At 37.0% G+C, this 23,304-nt stretch overlaps 1 protein-coding gene across 5 annotated transcripts in view; it reads right to left on the bottom strand.

The window, feature by feature from the left end:
• Positions 1-23,304, bottom strand: part of FCHO2 (FCH and mu domain containing endocytic adaptor 2) — a 116,971-nt gene that overhangs the window by 5,620 nt on the left and 88,047 nt on the right. For 3 of the 5 annotated variants that reach the window (XM_037032450.1, XM_037032451.1, XM_037032454.1), the window contains 7 exons: positions 19,302-19,405; positions 14,148-14,277; positions 10,694-10,805; positions 7,119-7,274; positions 6,623-6,755; positions 2,402-2,601; positions 1,618-1,682 (listed from right to left, as the gene is read on the bottom strand). In XM_037032450.1, coding sequence (XP_036888345.1) covers positions 1,618-1,682; positions 2,402-2,601; positions 6,623-6,755; positions 7,119-7,274; positions 10,694-10,805; positions 14,148-14,277; positions 19,302-19,405 — 900 coding nt within the window. Of the gene's footprint in view, positions 1-1,617; positions 1,683-2,401; positions 2,602-6,622; positions 6,756-7,118; positions 7,275-10,693; positions 10,806-12,452; positions 12,513-14,147; positions 14,278-19,301; positions 19,406-23,304 lie in introns of all 5 variants that reach the window. The other 2 variants (XM_037032452.1, XM_037032453.1) reach the window with 1 other exon arrangement.

Raw genomic sequence — 23,304 nt, 5'->3', positions numbered from 1 at the left:
CGAACTTGGTGAGAGGAGGCAATTAACTTTCATCTCCTTCAAAAAACTGTAGAATTGAAGGCCATTTATGGTTGGTTTAATAAAAGGAAATGATCAGGAAAGGCTTTCTTAGGAAAATGACATAGAAAGAAGAAATTAAAAAAAATCTATTGGGTGACACTGGTTAATAACACTGAATTTGAAGTACACAATTCTGTAATACATGATCTGTACATTACACCGTGCTTGCTTACCACCCAGTCTAGTCTCCTCTTGTCACCACATATCCGACCCTTTTATCCCCTTCGTCCTTCTTCCACCTCTGGCAACCACCATACTAACTGTCTGTGTCTACGAGTGTGTTTGTTCACTTGTCACTTTGTTTTATATCCCACGAGTGAAATCATATGCTTCTTGTCCTTTTCTGTCTTATTTTCACTGAGCATGGTACTCTGAAGATCCATCTACACTGCCCCACATGGCAGTGTTTTCCTTTTATGGTTGAGTAGTATTCTGTTGTATGTATGTACTGCATCTTTAAAAAAAAAATCTAGTCATCCACTGAAGGACACTTAGGCTGTTTCCATAGCTTGGTTACCTTGAATGATGCAGTGAACATATGGGCACATACATGTATCTTTACAAATCAATGTTTTCAAACTTTTGGGGTACATACCCAGAAAAAGGCTTGCTGGGTCATACGGCAGCCCTATTAATTTTCTGAGGAACGTCCACACTGTTCTCCACAGTGGCTGTACCAGTCCACCTCCCCACCAGCAGTGTGTGAGCTTTCCTTTTGCTCCACATTCTCTCCAATGCCCGCTATTGTTTGTGTCATTGATACTGGCCACTCTAACAGGTGTACAGTGGTATTTCATTGTGCTTTTGATTTCTCTTAAAGCTAGTAAAGTTGAGCATCTTTTCGTTTATCTGTTGGCCATTTCCATGCTTTCTTGGAAGTGTCTGTTCAGGTCCTCTGTTCATTTTTTAATTGGAATGCTTGGATTTTGGTTGACGAGTTATTTGAGTACTTTATATATTTTGGATATCAGCCTCTTAACAGAGGTATTGTTTGCAAATATCTCCTCCCACTCAGTTGGCTGCCTTTTTGTTTTGTTGATTTCTTTTGAAGTGTAAAAACTTTAGTTTCATGTCCCATTCATTTATTTTGTCCTTACCTCACACGGGGGCTCTGTAAAGTCTGAGAGCTTCCACATGATCTCTGGGAGGCCAGGAGGACTCCCTTATCAGTGAGCAAAAGACTATGTTAAATCACTTTCAATGATTATCAAGTGACCTAGCTGGAATTAATGTTCTCTTTCTTTAAATTTATTAGGCATTTTCTCTTAATGTCAGCATGTGAACATAAGAAACTTCTACATAATATTTATAAAGTTACAGCAAAACAAACTTTTTTTTAAATAGAGAACGCATACTCAATTTAGAGGGGGAAATTGCATTCTGAATCTCAACTGATCCACTCTTATTTAAGGTATTAACTTCCACCTAGTGGTCAATTCTAGAACTGAAGGCATGAAATTCCGGGAGAAAACCTTCCATAGACATGCCTTCAAAGGTCCATTTTCAGTGACCTCACATTAAAAAAAAAAAAAAAAAAAAAGGCAAGCATACACTTACCTCCATTTTCAGATTTTTCTGAAACACCAGACAGTTTCCAAAAGGCCCTCATCTGTTCTGCATTCCTATAACATAAATTTTCAGATTAAATGGCTAGTATTATATACCTTATACAGGGAGGGCCCTCAATATATGCATTTTAAATATTTCACTAGAACTACAGTACTAAATTTACTTTCAACAGTATTACCTGGTGATTATAAAATGATACTATCTTTCTCAAATAATGCAATTTTTACCAATTTATGTGATTCTTCTCATTTCTATCAATCAGAGAAAAGAAAGTTGAATGTGTAGGGGGCTCAGTTCCTTCATTATTCAAGAAAAACACATTTTTATTAAATGGTGAGATAAATATTAAGACTGCTTACAGTCCATACTAATATTAATAGAGAGGACAAGAGAGGTAGTTAATAAATGAAAATAACTAATACTACTTAACACTAATCAGATAAGTATCTATAGATATGCCAGGTGTTATATTAAACCCTGAAAAGAATTATTATAATCTTTCTTTTTAAAATAAAAACACAAAAGTCTAGAGAGGCTAAGTAATTTGCCTAAGGGTAAAGTAGTCTTGAAGCATTCAAGTCTGGCTGATGATAGCAAAATTAATTTATTTTGGATTGAGGCTAACGTGGTTTGTCTAGTCAAATGAACATCTTTTTATAGCATGTTTTCTATGGGAAAATGCACTAAGACTTCTCAAACTTACATAATTGAGGTTCTAAAAGTTGAAGGTTAACACAAATTCAGTAGGAATTCAGAAATCTACTTAATTTACCATATTGCAGGGGGAAGGGACTGCATATTTGTGACGCCGCCATCCACTGGTACCACCACCTGTATGTTAGAAAGCACACTCGGTGCCGCCATAGCTTCTGGGTTGTACTTATAATCCACTCTAAGATCTGTGGTGCTGGCACTACATTTCCAATATGTTGCAAGATTTAGAGGAGTGGACTGAATACCATTTGATGATACCTTTAAAGAGAAAAATAAAAATTACTTGACCTGAAAAGTAAATAAGTTATGTCAGTGACATGCATACTTGAACACAGGAGTTCACAGAATCAAAAATAAATGAGGGAGCTGTCTGTTGCCAGGGTAAAACAGGAAGTAGTAGGAGCCACTCCCAAAGTCTGGACCTGGAATTACCTACATCAAAATTTTCCTGGTGCTTGTTTAAAAATGCACATTCCCCTGGCTCTAAATGCAGAAACTCTGATTCAACAACTTAGGTACAGAGTCCAGAATTCAGCTATGTTATGAAATGCTTCTTATTTATGCATGTAATGTTTGAAAACCTCTCAACATTCAATACAGAATTCTAAGTTTTTTTATGAATTATGAGAATTTAGATTTAGCCCTGGCTGGGTAGCTCAGTTGGTTAGAGTGTCATCCCAGTAAGTCAAGGTTGTGGGTTTGATCCCTGGTGAGGGCACATATGAGAATCAACCAGTGAATACATAAATATAAATAAGTAGAACAACAATATCAATGTTTCTCTCTCTCCCTAAAATTAGAGTTTAGATTTAAAACAGAAAAAATGGAGGAGTTATCATGAAGTTCTGCAAGCCTGGAATTAGAATACTTGCAACTTTAAATGTCTGATTTTAATCACATGACCCATAGTAAATATTACAATTCTAACTCTTCAGTTCCTTGCTCAAATGATTCCTTTCCAATGAGACCTACGCTGATCATCCTGTATTTTCTGAATTGAAAATACAACTTTTTATACCTTACTCTACACACTTTCCCCATACCACTTATTTTCTAACACACAACACTATTTACTTCTTATTTTACTATCTCCCCATCCAACTCCCAGCAACCAGCAAGCACTGAATTACAAATGTTTGTTGCATGAGTGATAAACGAATACTTGGAATAAATTTTAAGCCAACTTGCACTTTTTTACTCCTTAAGTATTTCCTAGAAACATAAGCCATTTTAGATGAGATCGGGTACGTTCAGGGTGGTACGGCTATAGTTGAAACATGAGCCATTTTAATAAAATTACCCTACTAAAAATTTGAACACTACAGAAGTACATGCAATAGGAAATTTATCCCTTGGCATTCTTAACTCCTCACTGGTAGCATAGTAGCACATATCCTTCCAGATTTTTTAGGCATATGCAAACCTGGAGTTGTCTCATTCTCTTTAATGGTTATAATAATTCATTTAATCCATCTCGTCCTCTGTGAATGTGTAGTTAGGTGGTTTCCAAGCAAGGCTGCAGTGAATCCTTTGTAACTTACCTCCCCCACATTTTCCCCCTAAAAAACAGATTCCTGGAAGTGGAGCTGTTGAATTAAAGGTTCAACCTTCATTTTTCAACCCTGGCTGGTGTGGCTCAGTGGATTGAGCCTGCAAACCAAAAGGTCACCAGTTCAATTCCCAGCGAGGGTACACACCTGGGATTTGGGCCAGATCCCCAGTTGGGAGTGCACGAGAGGCAACCACATACTGATGTTTCTCTCCCTGTCTCTCTCCCCCTTCCCCTCTGTCTAAAAATAAATAAATAAAATCTTTTAAAAATTACGTTTTTTAAAAAAAGATTTTATTTATTTATTTATCTTTAGAGGGGAAGGAGAGGGAGAGAAACATCAATGTATGGTTGCCTCTCGTGCGTTCCCTGCTGGGAGTTGGCCTGCAGGGAACCTGCCTGCAACCCAGGCAATGTGCCCTGACTGGGAATCGAACCGCGATCATCTGGTTCGCAGGCCCGTGCTCAATCCACTGAGCTACACCAGCCAGGGCCCTAAAAACTACGTTTTTCAACAATCTAATAGAATTGCCTTCTAAGATATTCTATTAATTTGTACTCCTATTATCAAATAGTCTTAACTCTTTTATTTTATTATTTTTTAAAGCCAGTCAAACTGAGTGGGGGGGTTGTATTCCAACTTTAGTGACACTAACTTTAGTTGAGTTCTGGTACCCACCACCATCAGGCCAGCCACAACTCTTTTATTTAATACAGCAGTCTTTATTTTTGTTAATTAGATGGCTAGAACCAGTGCCTCAGTGTTATCTAAAAACGCACTGCTCTGATCTCTACTGACATCGAGCATTTTCCCCTAAGATGTTTACTGAATTATTCAACTTTCACTTACTAATTTATAAGGGCTCTTTGGAGTAAGCCTTTTGGTCTACTTATATTTTACAAATAGTTTTCCTTCAGATAAAATACTGATTCTGTTAAGGGTTTGCTTGTTTTATACACAAATTTATTTTTAGTCAAATAGTTCACTCTCTCCCTGCGTGGTTTCTGGGTTTGGTATCATTCTTAGAAAGGGCTTCCACACATCAAGATTAAAAACTGTAATAAATCCCTGGCTGGTGTGGCTAAGTAGATTGAGTGCTGGCCTGTAAACGAAAGGGTTGCCAGTTCGATTCCCAGTTGGGGCACATTCCTGGGTTGTGGGCCAGGACACCAGCTGGGGGCACGTGTGACAGGCAACCACACATTGATATTTCTCTCCCTCTCTTTCTCTCTCCCTTCCCCTCTCTAAAAGTAAGCAAAATCTTTAAAAAAGTGTAACAAATAGATATTATACTTCTATATACACATATGTCCATAAATAAACATATATTCACCTACAGTTTTTCTTTATGGTTTCATTTATTATTAAACCTTTGATGCATGTGGATTTGATTTTGGTTTAAGTTATAAGTTAGGGATTTAGCTTAATTTTTCCCCAAATCTCTAACCTGCTGCCTCAGCACCATTTACTGAAAATTCATCATTTCCCCATTGCCTTAAAATGTTACTTTGTCATATAAACAATTTTCCATTTATTCTTAAATCTGTTTCTAGATATTCTATTATTTTTCCCCATTCATCTGGCCATGTACTTTTGTGCCAGTTGCAAACTATTTTAAATAGTGTCGCCTTATAATAATTTTCCTATTAAAACTAAATCATTACTCCACATTACTATTTAAAACATCTCTTAACTTACTCTAAATTTTATTCTTCCAGAAAACTTAAAAATGACCATCTCCAAACACAAATACATAAACACCTGTACTGGGTTTCTGGTAAGTATTACATTAAATTTATAAATTAATTTAGAAATAGCTAAACTTTTTTACAACTTGAGTCTTCCTGTAAATGAATAAAGTACTCCTTCCTAACTATATTCAAGTCAGTAAAGAGAAAAACATTGATCAATTGCCTTTTCATACCTGTTGAGCCCAGGAATTGTAGGCACCTGGACCAGGGGCCAAACCCACTACCTTTCAGTTGTGGGACAACACTCCAACCAAGTCACACTAGTCAGGGTGAAAGCTATTAATTTTTGTATTAATTTTATAAAAAAGATTGTATTTATTTATTTTTAGAAAGGGGAAAGAGGGAGAAAGAGAGGGAGAGAAACACAGACGGGTTGCTTCTCATGTGCCCCAACCAGGGACTGGGCCCACAACCCAGACATGTGCCCTGACTAGGAATTAAACCTGTAACTTTTCACTGGGCAGGACGACGCTTCTGAGCCATGCCATCCAGGGCTGTATTCATTTTTAAACTGCCCAGTTCACTAAATTCTTCTATATCAAGTAGTTTTTCAGTTGATTTTGGGTTTTCCAGAAATATAGTAAATTACTAGTTACAGGTACTATTATTATTTTATTCTCTTGTCTGAGCTAACACATACGAAAAATCTTACATGCTAACAGAAATAATGGTTGTCCTTGCCATTCCTGACTTTGATTGCTTCAGGTATTTTAAGACTGATGCTGCTGGCCTTTTTAGGTTAAGGATGCATGCACGTATTTATGTTTACTCAATATTTTAATCAGAAATAGATGGTGAATTTGATCAAACTGGTTAAAATCTTCATAGGATTATTAATAGATTTTTCTGATTTTGAAATATCCTTGCATTCCTGAAATGAACCTCTCTTGGCCATGACATATTATTTATTTAATGATGTATAATATTCCCTTTATTAGTATTTTAAATTTATGATTTTTTAAAAAATAGGACACTTACCTGATACTTTAATACATCTACGTTATAATAAGAAGCAGTTGGATTTTGCTCTGATAGTTTCTTGAGGTAGACAGTAACAGCTTGCATGTTCATCCAAAAATCTTTTGTGTTAGAATCACACTGTGATGGGTCACTGCATGTATAAGAGATAGGTTTGTTACTTTATTTGACTTATCTTTATACTTTGCCTCTGTACAATAATTTGTGATCTGGGTAAAACTAGTAGAAAGGAACCAAAAGGTGGGATGAGGGAAGGCTAAAGTCTGGGGATAAAGAATAAATCATAGAAGCTTGCCTGAGAGATGAGAAAGATGGACAGCAGAGAAAAATTTAATGATGCAGTAATTACTTCTACCATCAAACACAAAACAAAGACAGCAGAAGGCTGTTCAATCATAAAAATAATTTTGGTATTGTCTTCAAATTAAGTAATTAGTACTTCAAAAAAGAAAAAAATCTTAAAAAGAAGTTTCACCTTCAAAGGAAAAGTACAAACCTGAACACAAGTTGTGCATTTGGAAGAATCTGCTCTAGTCTGCTGATATTTTTCACCCTGAAGCACAGCACAGCTGGAGACGGATTGCTAGTGAAGACTTTAATAATTCCACTTGGAAATGATATTGTCATATCACCAGTGATCTTCACAATACACCTGAAAATTGGGGATTTTGACATTTTTAAATAGTTTAAGCTGCTTTTATCTCCATTTAAAGCATATTTGATTTAAAAAGGACTTTATGTATATAATTATGAATAAAACTTTTTAAAATTTAATTATTAAAAAATATTCCTATGTGAAATGGCATACTAAACACAAACACAGGGACACTGGTGACATCCCCCAGCTTGTTTATTGAAACCACCCCAGCTGTCCTCGAAGGTAACCCTGTCCCCTAAATTCCACAGAGTACTGGCCTCAGGGTGGCATCAGATGGTACATGTACTCCTCGGTCCTCATTGCCAGTTCCAACTCTGTAGTCCTTCCTTCCTTCCTAAAAACCACCAGCTTCTTTTGAAACCCAAACATAACACCGAACTAACAATACCTGCTAGCCCATCCCTTTCAAGTCATCTGCAACACTCCCTTCCATTTTCTGAACATTGTATAGCTCCTGGCCCACTGTCAGGAGTAGTGGTACAGAAACAGACCATCATAATTTGTTAGTGATTTCAATATCCACTCAGATATTCCTTTCAATATTCTGATCACTCAGTTCCTTAGCGCCTCACCTAATGATCCTGTGTTCCAGTCTACCTCAGCCACACTGCAGCCACTCCATGATCTGTCACCACCTATCTCATCACCACTTCCTCTTCTTCCAACTCCTTCCATCTAGTACTGCATTTCCGGCACTTCTCCAGCCTCATTAAAACCTCCACAATTTGGTATTCCTACCACCTTTTGCATTCATCTTCACTCATTCCTTCCTATCCTCATCTCCTGGTCCATTATTATACACAACTCACATGCATAAGCCTTCCCTCACTCTTCTTCCACTTGATTATACTTGCTTGCCAATGCAGTCTTGTTAGCTTTTCACCTACAGAGCGAACACGACGAGAGAAAAACATAACCACACAGCCGACCCTCTTGTCTGCATTCCCTTACTGTTACCTGCCAACACTACCACATTACCGACCTCTTTCCATACCTTTGCCTCTTCCTTCCAATCTGCAATGTTCCCTCTCAACACTAACAGCCACTTTACTTTAAATTTGACTGAAGAAATAAAATCAGAAGAACCTCTCATACCATCACTACAGAACTCCTAATCCAACTGACTCTGTATCTATACATTTTGCTTTCCCTCCTGTTTCAACTGATGATCAGTCTATGCACCTAAGGCCAATCTATCACATCTGCACTTAAGTACCTCTCTTCCTCTTACATACCAAAGGACTTCACTCTTGGAACTGTCCCCAATCTTTACTGAAGTTTCAGTTTTCCCCATAAATACTGGATCTTTCCCGTTAGCATACAGACATGCTAAAATGCATATAATCTTAAAAAAAAACAACACTAAAACCAGTAAAAACCTCTTCTGATTCTATCATCTCTCTTCTACTACTACCCCATTTTTCTGCTTCCTCTTAGAGCAAAACATCCTGGAAGAGCTGTCTACATCTGCTCTCTCCAAATATAGTTGCCTATTATTTGCATCATGTCCTGCTCCTGGACTTCCTCTAAACAGGATGTCATCTCCACCACTCTGCTAAAATTGCTTTCGTGAAGGTCAACAATGACCTCCCAACTGTCAATGGTCCATGTTTCTTGACCTGTTAGTGGCATCAGATATAGCTTCACGAACCTTCTTTCATGAAAGGGTTTATTCACTTCGTTTCTGGGACACGGGTCTACCAGTTCTCTCCTCACCTCTCTTGTTGCATGCTATCTCAAACGCCTTTGCTGGATCATTCTCATCTTCCTGTTGTCTAACACTGGAGGAGACTGGGACTTAGTTCTTCTCATCAGATACCTTCTCTACTCTCTAAGGCCCCTAGCTTTCAGTATTATACCCAAATCAATGACAACTACCGTATTTTTTGGTCTGTAAGACGCACCTAGGTTTTAGAGTACGAAAAAAATTGGAGGCTCCTGCCTCCTCCAACCTCAAGCTCCTGCCCCCACAGCAAGGCAGGTAAGCTACATTCAGACTATAAGAGGGACCCCCATTTCCCCCCCAAATTTGGGGGGAGTGTGTCTTATGGTCCAAAAAATATAGTAGATATTTTATTTCTAACTTGAATCTATGCCCTGAACTCCAGAATCATGCATTCAGTGATCAACTCAATATCTCTAAGTTGTCTTAGTAAAGCACTTCAAACTTAGTCTACCCATTCACTAAATCTTTACAACTGTTTTCAAAACATATTCAGAATCTTACTGCCATTTACCATCTCATCTGCTAATACCCACAGAGAAGCCACCATCATGTCTGATCTAGACTTCTGCGGTTAAACTCTCTGCATCTAGCCTGGCTCCCTCCAGAGTTTACTCTCTATACAGAAGCCACATGCTACTTCAAAACTACAAGTAACCTCATCACTCCTCTGCTCAAAAGCCTCCACTGGCTTTCCACCTCACTCAAAAAAAAAAAAAAAATCCAAACTCCTTATGGTCTGTGATGCCCAACCTGAATTAGTCCCTCTACAGGACTCACTTTGACCAGTCTCCTCCTTGCTTACGCCCACTCAGTAACATGGTTCTCCTTGCTATTTCTTAAATATGCCAAGCATGCTTCTACCTCAGCCCCTTACTCTCAATGGAATGCTCTCCTCTCAGCTGCATCACTTACTCCTCAATGTCTTTCAAACATCTGTTTAAAAAGATTTCTTTGATCATTCTATCTAGAAGAGTAGCCCTCCACTGTAATTCTCTATCCCCTTACCCTGGTTTATTTTCCTTGATAGCATATATCAATACCCCTAACTTCTCATTATTCATTCCATGTACATTCAGTCAACAAATATTTGAGCACTTACTATGTGTGAGACTGTTTTAAGTGCTGAGGATACATTAGTAAACAAAGTTCTCTCCTGAGCTCACATCATTGTGAGAGAAAACTAATAATCAAAGAAACTTTCATGATAATGCAAACTTACAACAGTCTTACACATAGTAGGCACTCAAATATTTGAAGAATGAATGTAGGCTGAATGAATAATGTTGCATGAAAAGTAGGGGTTAAATCAATCCTGCAAGACTTTCAGGTATTGCATTCTAGGCCTCTCTTGTCAATGTCTGACTTTTACAAAACATACACATTAGGTCAAGATTCAGAGTTCTATCCCTGCCTAAAACATCTTCCTGCTTTACATATGGACCAAAGCCTGGGCAAGCATGTAAATAAACTGGGGGGAAAATCCAGTTTATTTATGCCAGTTTATTATATACTGCTGATTATAGTGATTTTTTTTAAGTTTGAAAGACAATCCTTAACTGACTATATCTGAAAACAAAAAGCAGGTAAACTCTAGCCTATACAGAATCAAACATAACTCTTAAAATTTACCACCAAGCCCCTCCACCCCTCCAACACATACACACATTTGTATTTTTTAAAAACTCACTTGGTAGGATCTGCTCCTTTAAAGTAGGCATTAACAGATTCTGTAAGGGCAACTGCCACAGGTAAGGTGTCCTGATTTCCAAGGCTGACGGGGCTAGGACCCCGTGACACACCTAGAGTACATACAGTTCACTGTTAAATCCTACTGAAAAACATGTATTAAATACCAAGACAGGTATAGTAACAAGGTTAGTTTGTCACAAATAACTCTATTACTGATTTCAATGATGCCCCCCAAGTAAAATCTGGAGGTTAAAAATATAGTCTAAAATAGTACAAAGGACAAAAAAAATCAGAAAATGTCACAATGACTTTTTCTTTTAAATGTAGTGACACAGAAGGGTTGGGTTATGGAATGTCAAGGAAAAAGCCCTTCACCTGAAGAGCTAAATAAAATTACTGAACTATGGTGTCAAAATCAGATACTAAATTCTTTCAAGTTCTACCAATCGCATACATCAGGGCATTGAACTGGATTTTTCTATTTGTTATACGTAATTCTCTTTTTACCTCTTTTTTTCTCTAATACCTGTATTATAATCCCATATTACCTTGTCTTGATAAATGTAACTACTAACAATCATTTTTTATAACACTCCTTACACTCAGATACCTTTAGAATAAAATCATAATAAAGCATGGTCTTTGAAAAGCATAATAAAATGTAAGCAAAGTTTATGCATGTGTTTAAGTTTTTTTTAATGTAAACTAAGTATCTGGTTTATCTTATAAAAGAAAAATCCCTCAAAATTGTTCACTGCCTTTCTTTCTTTCCACAAAAGTCCCTTTCCCATTTGTGCCTTCATTTAAAATATATGATAAAATTTATAAAATAAGTCAACAGTTGTAATTATTCATTCTTATTTTAAAAATGAATAACCTAGGTCAACATGTAGTTCTGACATTTGAATTTATGCTTTGTTTATATAAACATTGCACAATGTTCATAACCACCAGATACTTTTATTTCAGAGGTGACTGATTACCTCCAGTGACAGTCACTTCTGTTACACTTGGGGGATTAACTCTAACACAGCTCAGTACTGGCTTTCTCTGCCTCACACTACACCTGAGGTTCTACTAATAGAAGAAAGACCTTTTGTTAGTTTTGGAGACCAGGAAAAGTTTGTGGTATCCAACAACCTGAAGGAATTTTGACTTAGTTCTTTACAGTGAGAAAACTAGCTCGGTGTTTCCAGATACACGGGAACAAGAAGTGCTGCTCCCACACCACTGGGAAAGGGAACCCCACAACCGGACAGGACAACTGGAAATTTTAGGGGGAAATTAAAAACCCAATACATTTTAGGGGGAAATTGAAAACCTACTAATACAAAATTTTATTCACAAAATCACAAGTTCTTTACTAGCCACTAGTATGTACCAGACACTTTGCTAAGGAGGTGTGAAGAAAAAAGTGCCTTAACTGACAGTATTCTTTCTGCTTCTTTTATAATCACTTTTTTTCTGGTTCCAATAGCTTTTTAGTTAAGATTTATTGATATTTCTCAATGCTGAGAGAAGAGCAGAGAGATGGAAGATAATGCAAAAATATCATGTTTTTATAGTTGGGGATTTGACGCTTTATTCTACATAGCAACTGTACATAATTAGTACAAAATGGAGAGAGTTAAACCTCAGAGTTAATCTTGATTTCTGAGACACCACACACTGCTAGAAAAGGAAAATGTAGATAACAAAGTATTTTAGATACACTTTAGGATCATTAGTTAACACATACATTTGCTTTTGATAAATACCTTGTGAAGTCTCACAGTGCTTTTCAATTTCAGAGAGTGTCCCAATCAAATTATCATCTTCTATCATATTTAAATAAAACAAAATATTGCAGGAAAAAATACTTTCAAGAAACAATAGACTCAAAAATTTACATCTAAACGAAGAGCTGAATAAGCATCACAACAAAGAAAAAATCCTTTAGGCGGATTTAAAGAACCTTTGTTGTACAAAACCCACACATATATATATCCTACCACCTTCCTCACCAGAGGCACCTGTTTGTAGTTCTACTGCCCACAGTAGCTCAAACTAAAAACTTATGTACCAACTTAATCAAAATTAAAGTTTCCATCACAAACAGAAAACCTTCTGAATAATCTACAGAAAATGGAGAACTAAAGCTAATTTTGTTTAGACCACCTGCCTGATTTCTAATAGGACCCATCTATGTATTTTATGACTAAAATGTAAATTCTGCAGGAAAAAATGAACAAAAACCACTATACAAAAAAATATGAATTGCTGTCACAGCAAAGTGTCAACTTTATGTTTTCATAAAGTTAAAAATGAGAAAAATGCTATGCTCACAACAGTATATAAAATAAGACGATAACATCCTACTTGAACATTTAGAAATAGTCATTTTTTAATCTCATTTTGGCCTATATTACTTAATCCATTTTTACAAAGGCCACAGTTCTGACAAATGAAGTTAGATAATAATTAAATCAGCTTACTTAGTGCTGTGATTCTCAAACTTAGCATGCATCAGAATTACTTGTAAGGCCTGTTCAAGGCTTGCCTGCCCCACTCCCAGTGTCTCATTTAAAAGGTTATATTTCCAGTAAGTTTCCAGGTGATGCAGACAGATGCTGCAGGCCCAAGCACCACACTTGGAGCACTCCTGAATTATGTTCAGTTAGTACCTACCAGTGATGTGCATTATCAAGGATAAATCCATCATTACTTAGAAGGAAAGGCAATGGGGACAGCCAAAATTTTGGTAAGTTGTTGCTCTCGAAACACAGCTGTTTTGTTTAAGTGGCTTTGTGCTTTGTTTATCATACTAACAGTGGGTGAGAAAAGTACTATAGTAAGAATTTACAGGAAAAACTGGATAAAGGTGATGACAGAAAAAACTCTTGAGCAAAATCTAAATGTAATACTGAAGCTGTTCAGTGACGTTTAGGTTTATACAGCTATGCCTTAATATTTTTTAAATCTTTGTGATTTAAATTCTTGTAGAAAAAAATAATTCACTGTAAGCATAAAAACTCCTTTTTCCATTGAATCAATTATTTTTCAAATACAAACTTTCTTAAGAATGCAAATATCAGTGCACAGCAGAAAGGGCTGCATTATATTTTGCCTTCAACTACAGTATTTATATTGGTCCGTAGTTCATTAATTTAATGCATTTTCTCTTTTTTTTCAATTACAGTTTATATTCCATGTTATTTTTATTAGTTTGGGGGAAATTTCATGTGTTCTTAACAGTGCTAAACATGGTTAAAATTCTCCTACTTAGACAATATGAATTGAATAAGGAAAGGAAAATGTGCCTGCGTTGATAATGCCAGATGTTTGCAGAAACCCAAAATTTCTAATGTTAAATTCATCACCAGCTCATTAAACAAACAACAACAACAACAAAACCCCAGTCTGATCGAACTTTGGATGCTAACTTGCACATGTAATTGACAATAATTCCTTACCTATTGTTGGAGTATTGGCAGCACTTAATGAAGCAGATGATGAGATAGAGGAAGAACTTTCTGCCCGAGCTAAAGGAGCAGCAGGAGGTGGGCTGGTGTTGGAACTTACAGGTGGACTGAATGGCCTGGGCTTAAAAACAAACATTTACTTATCAAAATGGTGAAACAATTCCTCCTTTATCAGAAAAAGATTATTAGGTATCAGGTAAGTTTCACTTTAATATACTAAACCAAATTTATTTATGTGAGTTCTTTATACCTCAAAATTAAAGATGCCACAGGTCAAATAATTTTTGAGAAAATATAAAAAGTTTATTTTAAGATAATGCTGCCAAGAAAATCCTTGTACATAAATAATTTCCTGTGTATCAAAAAGTATGCTTAACATAGATTCTTAAAAGTTAAATAATTAATTTAAACAGTATGAAGGCTTTCCACACTTATTGCCAAATTGCTTCCCCAAAGGATTATTGAGTTTACTGCTTAAAAATACAAGAAAATAGCCCTGGCTGGTGCAGCTCAGTGGACTGAGCACGGGCCTACGAACCACACTATTGCGGTTTGATTCCCAGTCAGGGCACATGCCTGGGTTGCAGGCCAGTTCCCAGCGGGGGACACACGAGAGGCAGACATACATTGATATTTCTCTCCCTCTCTCCTTCCCTTCCCCTCTAAAGATAAATAAATACAGTCTTAAAAAAAAAACAAACAAGAAACTGTTTCTTTGCACCCTTCCCAGTAATCAATGGATGAGCCTTATAAGATAGAGAAAAAAAATTATAACTTTTAGCCAATTTGTTAGATAAAAATAAAATAGGCATTTTCCCTTTTATAAGTTGTATGTATTAGCTTTGTCTGATTTAGTTTTGGGAGAAAATAGTATTACCTGAACTTTACTAACCCTTCACTTTATTTGCTACAAATATTTTCTCCCTAAATACTGCTTGCCTTTTACTTCTGGTGTTTACAAATTTCCACATTTTCCTTTATAATGCATTTTAATACTTCCTCTTCGAGAAAGTTAACACCAGAGGTTTGAGAAAAATCTTAATTTTACTGTCTTCCTACTTTTCTAATTTAACATAGAAACAAATATAAATTCTTTCCTTCCAAATTCTTAATTGTTCCAATAATACATTAACAAAACTTACTGAGGTATTTCACTTTTTAAAATAAGGCATATTTGGCTTACTTAAAAATAACCTTTTCCCATTTATAAAAGAAGTAAATAAATACAGTATTTACTCAGTGCCTACTATGTGTCAGGCCACAGGTTAGGTACTAGATCCAAAGCAGTGAATGAGACACTATTTCTGTCCTTAGTTGAGGGACTTGAAAAACAAATGGCAAAAACAAACCGTATAAACATTCACATGCTAAAATGAGAGTCAACTCTTGACTGCATAAATATAAATTTACAGATGTAAACTTATTAAAATTAGAAAGTAATGCCCAAAGTGTCTTATAATTGGTAAACCTCCAACCCCACTTAACTATTTTTAAACTTAGTTTCAGAGAATGGCTTTTTGATGACTCATTACTATAAGAAATGGGTTAAAAAAACTACAGCAAGGTGTAAAAATGCAGTTATGTATGTATACAGACCAACTGGGGTAGTGCAAGATATGAGGCCAAATAAATAATAGATTCAACAGTTGATTTGAAACTAACAAGTTTGAAAAAAAGTCTTGAAATCAACTACTGTGGGGGACATTTATCCTGTGACAACACGGCCTCATGACCAATGTAACGTGGCTGCATTTTTACAACCTACAATTTAGAATGTGCCTCTTACAATTTTTTCGGGAAAGGCAACAGCAGCTTTTTTCTCAAGTGGTTTTCTCTTGTTTTAGAACACCACTCTCTAGTACTGCAGCCACTAGCACTTGAAATGTGACAAGTCCAAATTTGAGATGAGCTGTAACTATAAAATACAGTGACTTCTGAAGACTTAGCACACACATGAAAATAATGTAAACACTCAATAATTTCCATAGTTACATGTTAAATTGATATTTGTATATATGAAGTAAAATATATATCATTGTTTTCATTTATTGATGTCGCTACGAGAGCCTTTAAAATTATGTATGCCGCCTGCATTTTATTTCTGTTGGACAGTGCTGCTTCAAACATTAGTATGCACCAGCATCACCACCTGGAGGGCTTGTCAAAACACAAGTGCTGGACCACCCCCCACCCCCCAGACCTTCTCATCTGCGTGGGGTAAAGCCAGAGAAAGTGAATTTCTACCAAGTTCCCAAGAGAAGCTAATATTGCTGGTCTTGGGACCACATTTTGAAAACCACTGCTCTAGATCATGGAGGGGTTCTTTGTAGGGGCGTGGGGAAGGTGTGGTTATAGACCTTCTGACAAAAGTGCACATAAAAGCATGCAAGGAAAAGGGCACTCGGTGTGCGGCTGGAGAGAATTTGAATCAGCATAACCTTTCTGGTGGGCAGTAACAGAGCAATCATCAAGAGCCTTAAAAATGTGCACACCATTTAAGTTCATGGATTTCACTTTTAAAATTACTAAGGAAATAACGTCTCCAAAAACACAAACATAAAGATATTCATTAAAACACTGTTTATAATGGAAGCCTGGAAATAAACTAAATGTCAAATAAATATCTAAAAATGTTTGGAAATTTAATGCTGGCCACGGTGGAGAAGATAGAGCATTTCCATTATAAAAGCAAGCCCTCAGAGTGCGGTCTCTAGAAGGCTCTCAAGGCCAGGACAGAAAGTGAAGGGTGAGAAGAAGGGTTCAACTACCAAAGTCCCCCTTATTGAATAGACTTAACAACACAGAACTATTTCACAAAAAATTCTACCACTTTAAAGAAGTCTGAAAACTATGAAATAATTCATGATACGGAAAAACGTTCTCAAATTATTTTCAAGTGAAGAATGAATAAAAAACATGTGAGAGAAGACCTTCTATTTAAAAAATATACACATACCACTCACAGTAACTAACTTTTTGAGCAAGTATTTTCACTTGACAATGGGGGAAAAGTAGGTATACAATCTGAGTACGCAAAACACAGAGTTTATTCTTGTATTATTATTTGCTATTGTATTATTTTCCACATGAACAACTGTAAACCTGCTTTACTCCTCCCTGAACTAAGTTATTTAAGTATCACAACAACCTAGGAAACAGATTCAAAATAAAAAAACCTACCTAATGTTGCTCAGGTAATTACTGGCTAATAAACTTGTGCTTTTTAACAACTATATTTTATTACCTCTGAATAAATAAGTACTTATGCATTCCAAAAATCATGAGACCTGGCTGGGTAACTCAGTTGGTTAAAGCATTGTCCTGTACACCAAAAGGTTGCAGGATCGACCCCTGGTAAGGGCACGTCTGGGGGCAGCCAATGTTTCTCTCTCTCTCAAATCAATAAACATATCCTTGGGAGAGGATTAAAAAAATAATGAAAGGATATATAACAATGTTAAACAGTGGTTAATCTTTGGTAAAATATAGAAGGAATTTTTATGTGTTTTCTCTATTTTCCAAATTTTACAATATAATCATGCACTGCTCTTTAAAAGATTTTATTTATTTATTTTTAGAGAGAGGAGTAGGGAAGGAGAAAGAGAGGGAGAGAAATAACAATGTATAGTTGCCTCTCACGCATCCCCAGGTACCCCCTGGGGACCTGGCCCACAACCCAGGCATGTGCCCTAGACTGGGAATCGAACCAGAGACTCTTTGGTTTGCAGGCCTGAGCTCAATCCACTGAGCTACATAGCCAGGGCCATGCATTGCTTTTGTAATCTAGTAAACACCCATGTTATTAAGATGGAATAATTTCTATATGACTTAAAAAATAACCGTCTCCTTTGCAGCTGGTGTTTAGTCTTTAATTTCACTTCCATTAAGTCTGTTCATTGGGATAAGGTATAAAAGAAAGATGTCACCATGTCAACACTTGATGCTCAAGCTTTTTCATTTAATCATGAAGCATTTTCTAACTATGTACCATATGACAGGCATTATGCAAAGTAATAAGGATATGAAATTGGCCATGGCATACTCCAGTAAGGGGAACACACACAAAGAAAGTATGGCTGGTGAGGGGAGGGAAAGAGAAATAGAATGTGATTTGTGCACTAAGAGATATATAAGCAAAGTATATGCATGTAAGAATGATTAAATCCACTGGAGGAGTAATGATCAAATAGGGCTTTACCTGCATGGTGGTATTTAACAGGATCTTAAAGGAAACTGAGAAGCATTTCAGACAGAGGAGACATAATAAGACATGGATGTATAAAAAAGCATGATATGTCTGAGGGACTGTGGAAAGTGTCAAGTGGCTGTACTTAGGCTGCAAAGAGGAGAAAGTTGGACAGTCTGGTCTGGTGATGCAGGCAGTTGAGCAAGTCGGACAGTTAATTGGATAACGCAGACAGTTAATGAAAAGTCTCGTATATGAAGCTAAAACATTCAATCACATGAATTATGAGGGACCATGGGATATGTGTATCAGGGGAAAAAGAAGATAAAGTCTGACTTATAGAAATTTAATTCTGACAATTAAACTGGCAATTAGTATAAAAGATAAAAGCAAAGCAGAATAGCTCAGAAGCAAGAAGAGCAGTTTGGGAGAGCCTCACTCTGAAGAGAACCCATAAAATTTCTTTCATTATCTGACAACTTTTGAAGACCAATGTTTTTTTCTTTTTCACAGTAATATACACAAGTCAATCAAGTGATGAAAATGACAGTTTCCTTATATACAAAATAAAGCGAGCTGAACTAGATGCCTTCCAGGACTCTCCTGGCAGTATACTACTAAGGCCAGGAATCATTTCTTTCTTAATATTTGATTTTCAGCAAAATTATATAACAACTGCTTCTCAACTACCCATTCTCAAATGGGTACTGAATAGTATTTCTAAAATGTGCCAACTTTATTAGGAAATCTTTTTCCTTCTCAATAATGTCTTGTTCCAGAGGTATAATAATGAGGTAAGACAGGGGAGTAAAGAAAGTGTCTGGGAAAACATTTCTATACTTCGAAGACTGAGTAGAAAATTCCAAGCATATAACTGTAAAGAGACATACAGAAAGATATCACTTGCATCTTAAATTAAAACAGTTGTAATTAAAAAGAAGAAACATCTGAGTACATACTATTTCATTAATCCCACTGAGCTTGCCGGAAGGAAGCTTTGGTCTGGAAGGAGGCCTTGGAGGTGGGACAATGGCGCCAACAGAAAGAGGAGTCGTGGGCCTGGCTGGTGGGGGGGAAATTGGAAGAAAATCATTAGTAAATAGCAATCTACACATAAAGACATTCTATTATAGAGAAACTGTTAGGATTCAAATCTTATTTTTCAGGAGTTTCTTAAAAATGTAATTATAGATATTTGGTGAAATACTAGGAACCTATCAAACTTTTTTTGAAGCTACCAATAATAGTCCTGGAAAAAAACCATTACATTTTCAATAAAACTGACACAGATACATTGTATTCCTGTTTCATTTATTTACACATATAAAAATTTAATCTGATAAGTTAGCTGGTGTAGACAAACAATTTAAGGCCTAAGGTCTTTAGTTTTACTGCCCATACACCTACTTTACAGACAGAAATGTAAGACCGAGCCTTCAAAACACCACCTTCAAAACAGGAACAGGAACTCTAAATAAAACTTACCTTAATTAAAACTGTAATTTGACTTTTTGGAACCACGTTATAACATTTTTTGTGATAAAAATTAAAATCATCTTTACTAAAGAAATTTCCCTTGCACTAACTCATTTTTGGTAAGTGTTAAGTATAGTATATTAACTTTCCTTAAATCCTATAAAATTTAATGTTCACTGTTGTTCAACACCAGATGCAAATTTTTCAATTTAATAAATCAGAAATACTAACACTCAGTATCCCTAATCAAAAATAATTTTCATGGACTCTTACAATAGGACTTCCAGCCAAGACAGAGATGTAGGTGGAAACATTGCCTCCTCACACAACCAAATTTAAGGACAACAAAGATTTAGAAACAAAAACACACCCAGAACAGACAGAAAATTGAACTATACCGAAGTCCAACAGCAACGAACCATTCATTCCATTCATTCAGACCGGTAAGGGGGGTGGAGTTGGCTGCCCTCGGAGAGAGGTCACAGGAGGAAAAAATGGTGGTTGGCAGACACAGGTGCAGGAAAAAAACAAGCAAACCCAGTGAGGCACGCAGGGCGGCTGGCTGACCATAGTCACACATTTGCACGCAGATAAACCAGGCAAAAACAGGGAATAAGACAGTGAAACCCAGGGCCCCAGTGACCGGAAATAAAACCTAAAGGCACCAACTGAAAAAAATTGTGGGGTGGAGGTGCCGGGAGAGGCTCTCAGACTCACAGGAGAGTTCATTGGGGAGACCCACAGGGTCCTAGAACATACACAAGCCCACCCACCCAAGAACTAGCACCAGAAGAGCCCAATTTGCTGGTGGGAAGCGGCGGCGGAGACTGAAATCCGAGAGAGAGAGCAGAACAAGTGCCATTTCTCCCTCTCTGACCCTGCCCCCACATACAGCATCACAACCCAGCCACTGGGTTGCCTTGCCCTGGTGAACACCTAAGGCTCTGCCCCTCATATGTAACAGGCACAACCACACCAAAAGATTATGACTCAAATGGGAGAACAGAGCCAATACTTTTAAGCGACCAAGAGATAGCCAACCTATCAGATGCACAGTTCAAAATACTGGTGATCAGGATGCTCACAGAACTGGTTGATTTTGGTTGCAAATTAGATGAAAAAATGAAGGTTACACTAAGCGAAATGAAGGAAAATGCACAGGGAACCAACAGTGATGGAAAGAAAACTGGGACTCAAATCAATGGAGTGGACCAGGAGGAAGAAAGAAACAATCAAACAGAAAAGAATGAAGAAACAAGAATTCAAAAAACATGAGGTGAGGCTTAGAAACTTCCAGGACACCTTTAAACGTTCCAACATCTGAACTATAGGGGTACCAGAAAGGAAAGAGGAACAGCAACAAGTGGAAAACTTACGTGAACAAATAAAGGAGAACTTCCCCAACCTGGCTAAGGAAATAGACTTCTAGGAAGTCCTGGAAGCTCAGAGAGTCCCAAAGAAGTTGGACCCAAAGAGGCACACCATAATTACATTACCAAAGATTAAAATGAAGGAGAGAATTTCAGAAGCAGCAAGTGATAAGGAGACAGTCACCTACAAAGGAGTTCCCATCAGACTGTCAGCGGATTTCTCAAAAGAGACCTTACAGGCAAGAAGGGGCTGGAAAGAAGTATTCCAAGTCATGAAATTCAAAGACCTACATTCAAGATTGCTCTATCCAGCAAAGCTTTCATTTAGAATGGAAGGGTAGATAAGTGCTTCTCAGATAAGGGCAAGTTCAAGGAGTTCATCATCACCAAGCCCTTATTATATGAAATGCTAAAGGGACTTATCTAAGAAAAAGAAGATGAAAAATATGAACAGTGAAAGGACGGCAAACTCACAGTTATTAACAACCACACCTAAAACAAAAGCAAACTAAGTGAACAGCTAGATCAGAAGCAGAACCATAGAAATGAAGATCACATGGAGGGTTAGTGACAGGGGAGTAGGAGGAAGAGAGGGGGGGAGAAGGTACAGAGAATAAGTGGCATAGACAGTGGGGAGAAAATAGACAGGGGGAGGGCAAGAGTAGTGTGGGAAATGTAGAAGCTAAAGAACTTATGACACATGGACATGGACTAAAGCGGGGGGATTGTGGGTAGAAGAGGGTGTATAGGGTGCAGGGGAATGAAGGGGGGAATGGGACAACTGTAATGGCATAATCAATAAAATATATTAAAAAACAATTCTCATCATTGTAGAAATTAATGAGTGGAATTCAAATGTACATCATCAGAAGTCACATAATTCAGAAACTGAAGAATACGGAAGAGAAGAAATGTATTTCAGTTAAATTTTGTAAGTTTACAGATGTGTAAAGTTAAAAATATATAAATGGGGAAACAAGAGGTAATAAAGCTGAGGACCCTTGGTCAGCGAGGGAGCACTGGAAGCATGAAAAAGAAGAAGATGGAGGTGGAAGGAAGCAACCTAGAGAAAAAAGGCAGTTGGCACAGGAGCAAAAGTAAATGCCATGGGGGGGTTGGAATCATTTAGAAAGCACCCATATGAAAGGAGAAAAGATGGAAGTAACTTAGATTACTTAAAGAAAACAGTAGAAGGCTGGTTTGAAATCAAGTTTGGTTTCTAAGGCTGTTGCCTTTGTTCAGTCAGCAGCAGTCCCTTCACGCTGTTCTTAAGCTGTACAGCGGAGGAGATGTGCGCCAGCCTGAGGACCATCTCCTTCCCTGTGCTATGACACATTTACCTTGAAGATGCGTTCATTATCAACGCAACCAGCACTGACCAATACTCCAGCCATTTCAAACTTGTGAGAAAGCTTAACACAACAGACATTAATTAACACTCTAACTTCATTATTGGTCAATCACGTGGCCTTTCCAACTGGCAGTTAGACAGACTCAAAACCAAGACTAGTAGACGTGTTAAGTTCAAATAATCAGAAATTGCTGTTTGGGGAAAGCTAGTAAAACTCTTTATAAATGAATCTATTAATTATAAATTATCAATAAATGTATAGATTATAAATGAATCTATCTGCATACGTCAATTAGGCACTGCTTTCAGAAGCCTTTGAAGGAGACTATTACAATTATTTATAACCTTAAGTATTTTAATAGTGTGGGATTTTTTTGTAGTAAAAGTGATGCTGACATTGGAGCTCACTTCCAAGAAATGTCTATTAGATGCAATACATGAGGAAATAAAAAGTGGCTTGTAAAGTATAAAAACACAGATAAGAGCTAATCTACACCTGCCCTCTGACAATGCCTAGAGAGAATAGATAAGGCCTGTTTCCCACACCATTCTTTATCTAAAAAAAAAAGCCATACTAATCTAGACTCCAGAAGCAATGATAATGATGCAGAAGAAAAATCAGCACTCTTCTTAGCTTCTTCTGTCATTAATTTTTGAGGACATGTGATATTAAGGCCAAGGCCACTCTGACCCTCAGAGATGCAGCTTTTGGGAGATCTCTCAACCAAAGCATCAGGAAACCTGAAGGTATTTTCGGCTTCCCAG

This window comes from Sturnira hondurensis, unplaced genomic scaffold (genome assembly GCF_014824575.4).
Source record: "Sturnira hondurensis isolate 20B ecotype Veracruz unplaced genomic scaffold, ASM1482457v3 Scaffold0021354, whole genome shotgun sequence".
Lineage (NCBI taxonomy): Eukaryota > Metazoa > Chordata > Mammalia > Chiroptera > Phyllostomidae > Sturnira > Sturnira hondurensis.
The sequence above is the reverse complement of the archived record's forward strand: the minus strand, read 5'-3'. Positions and strand labels throughout refer to the sequence as shown.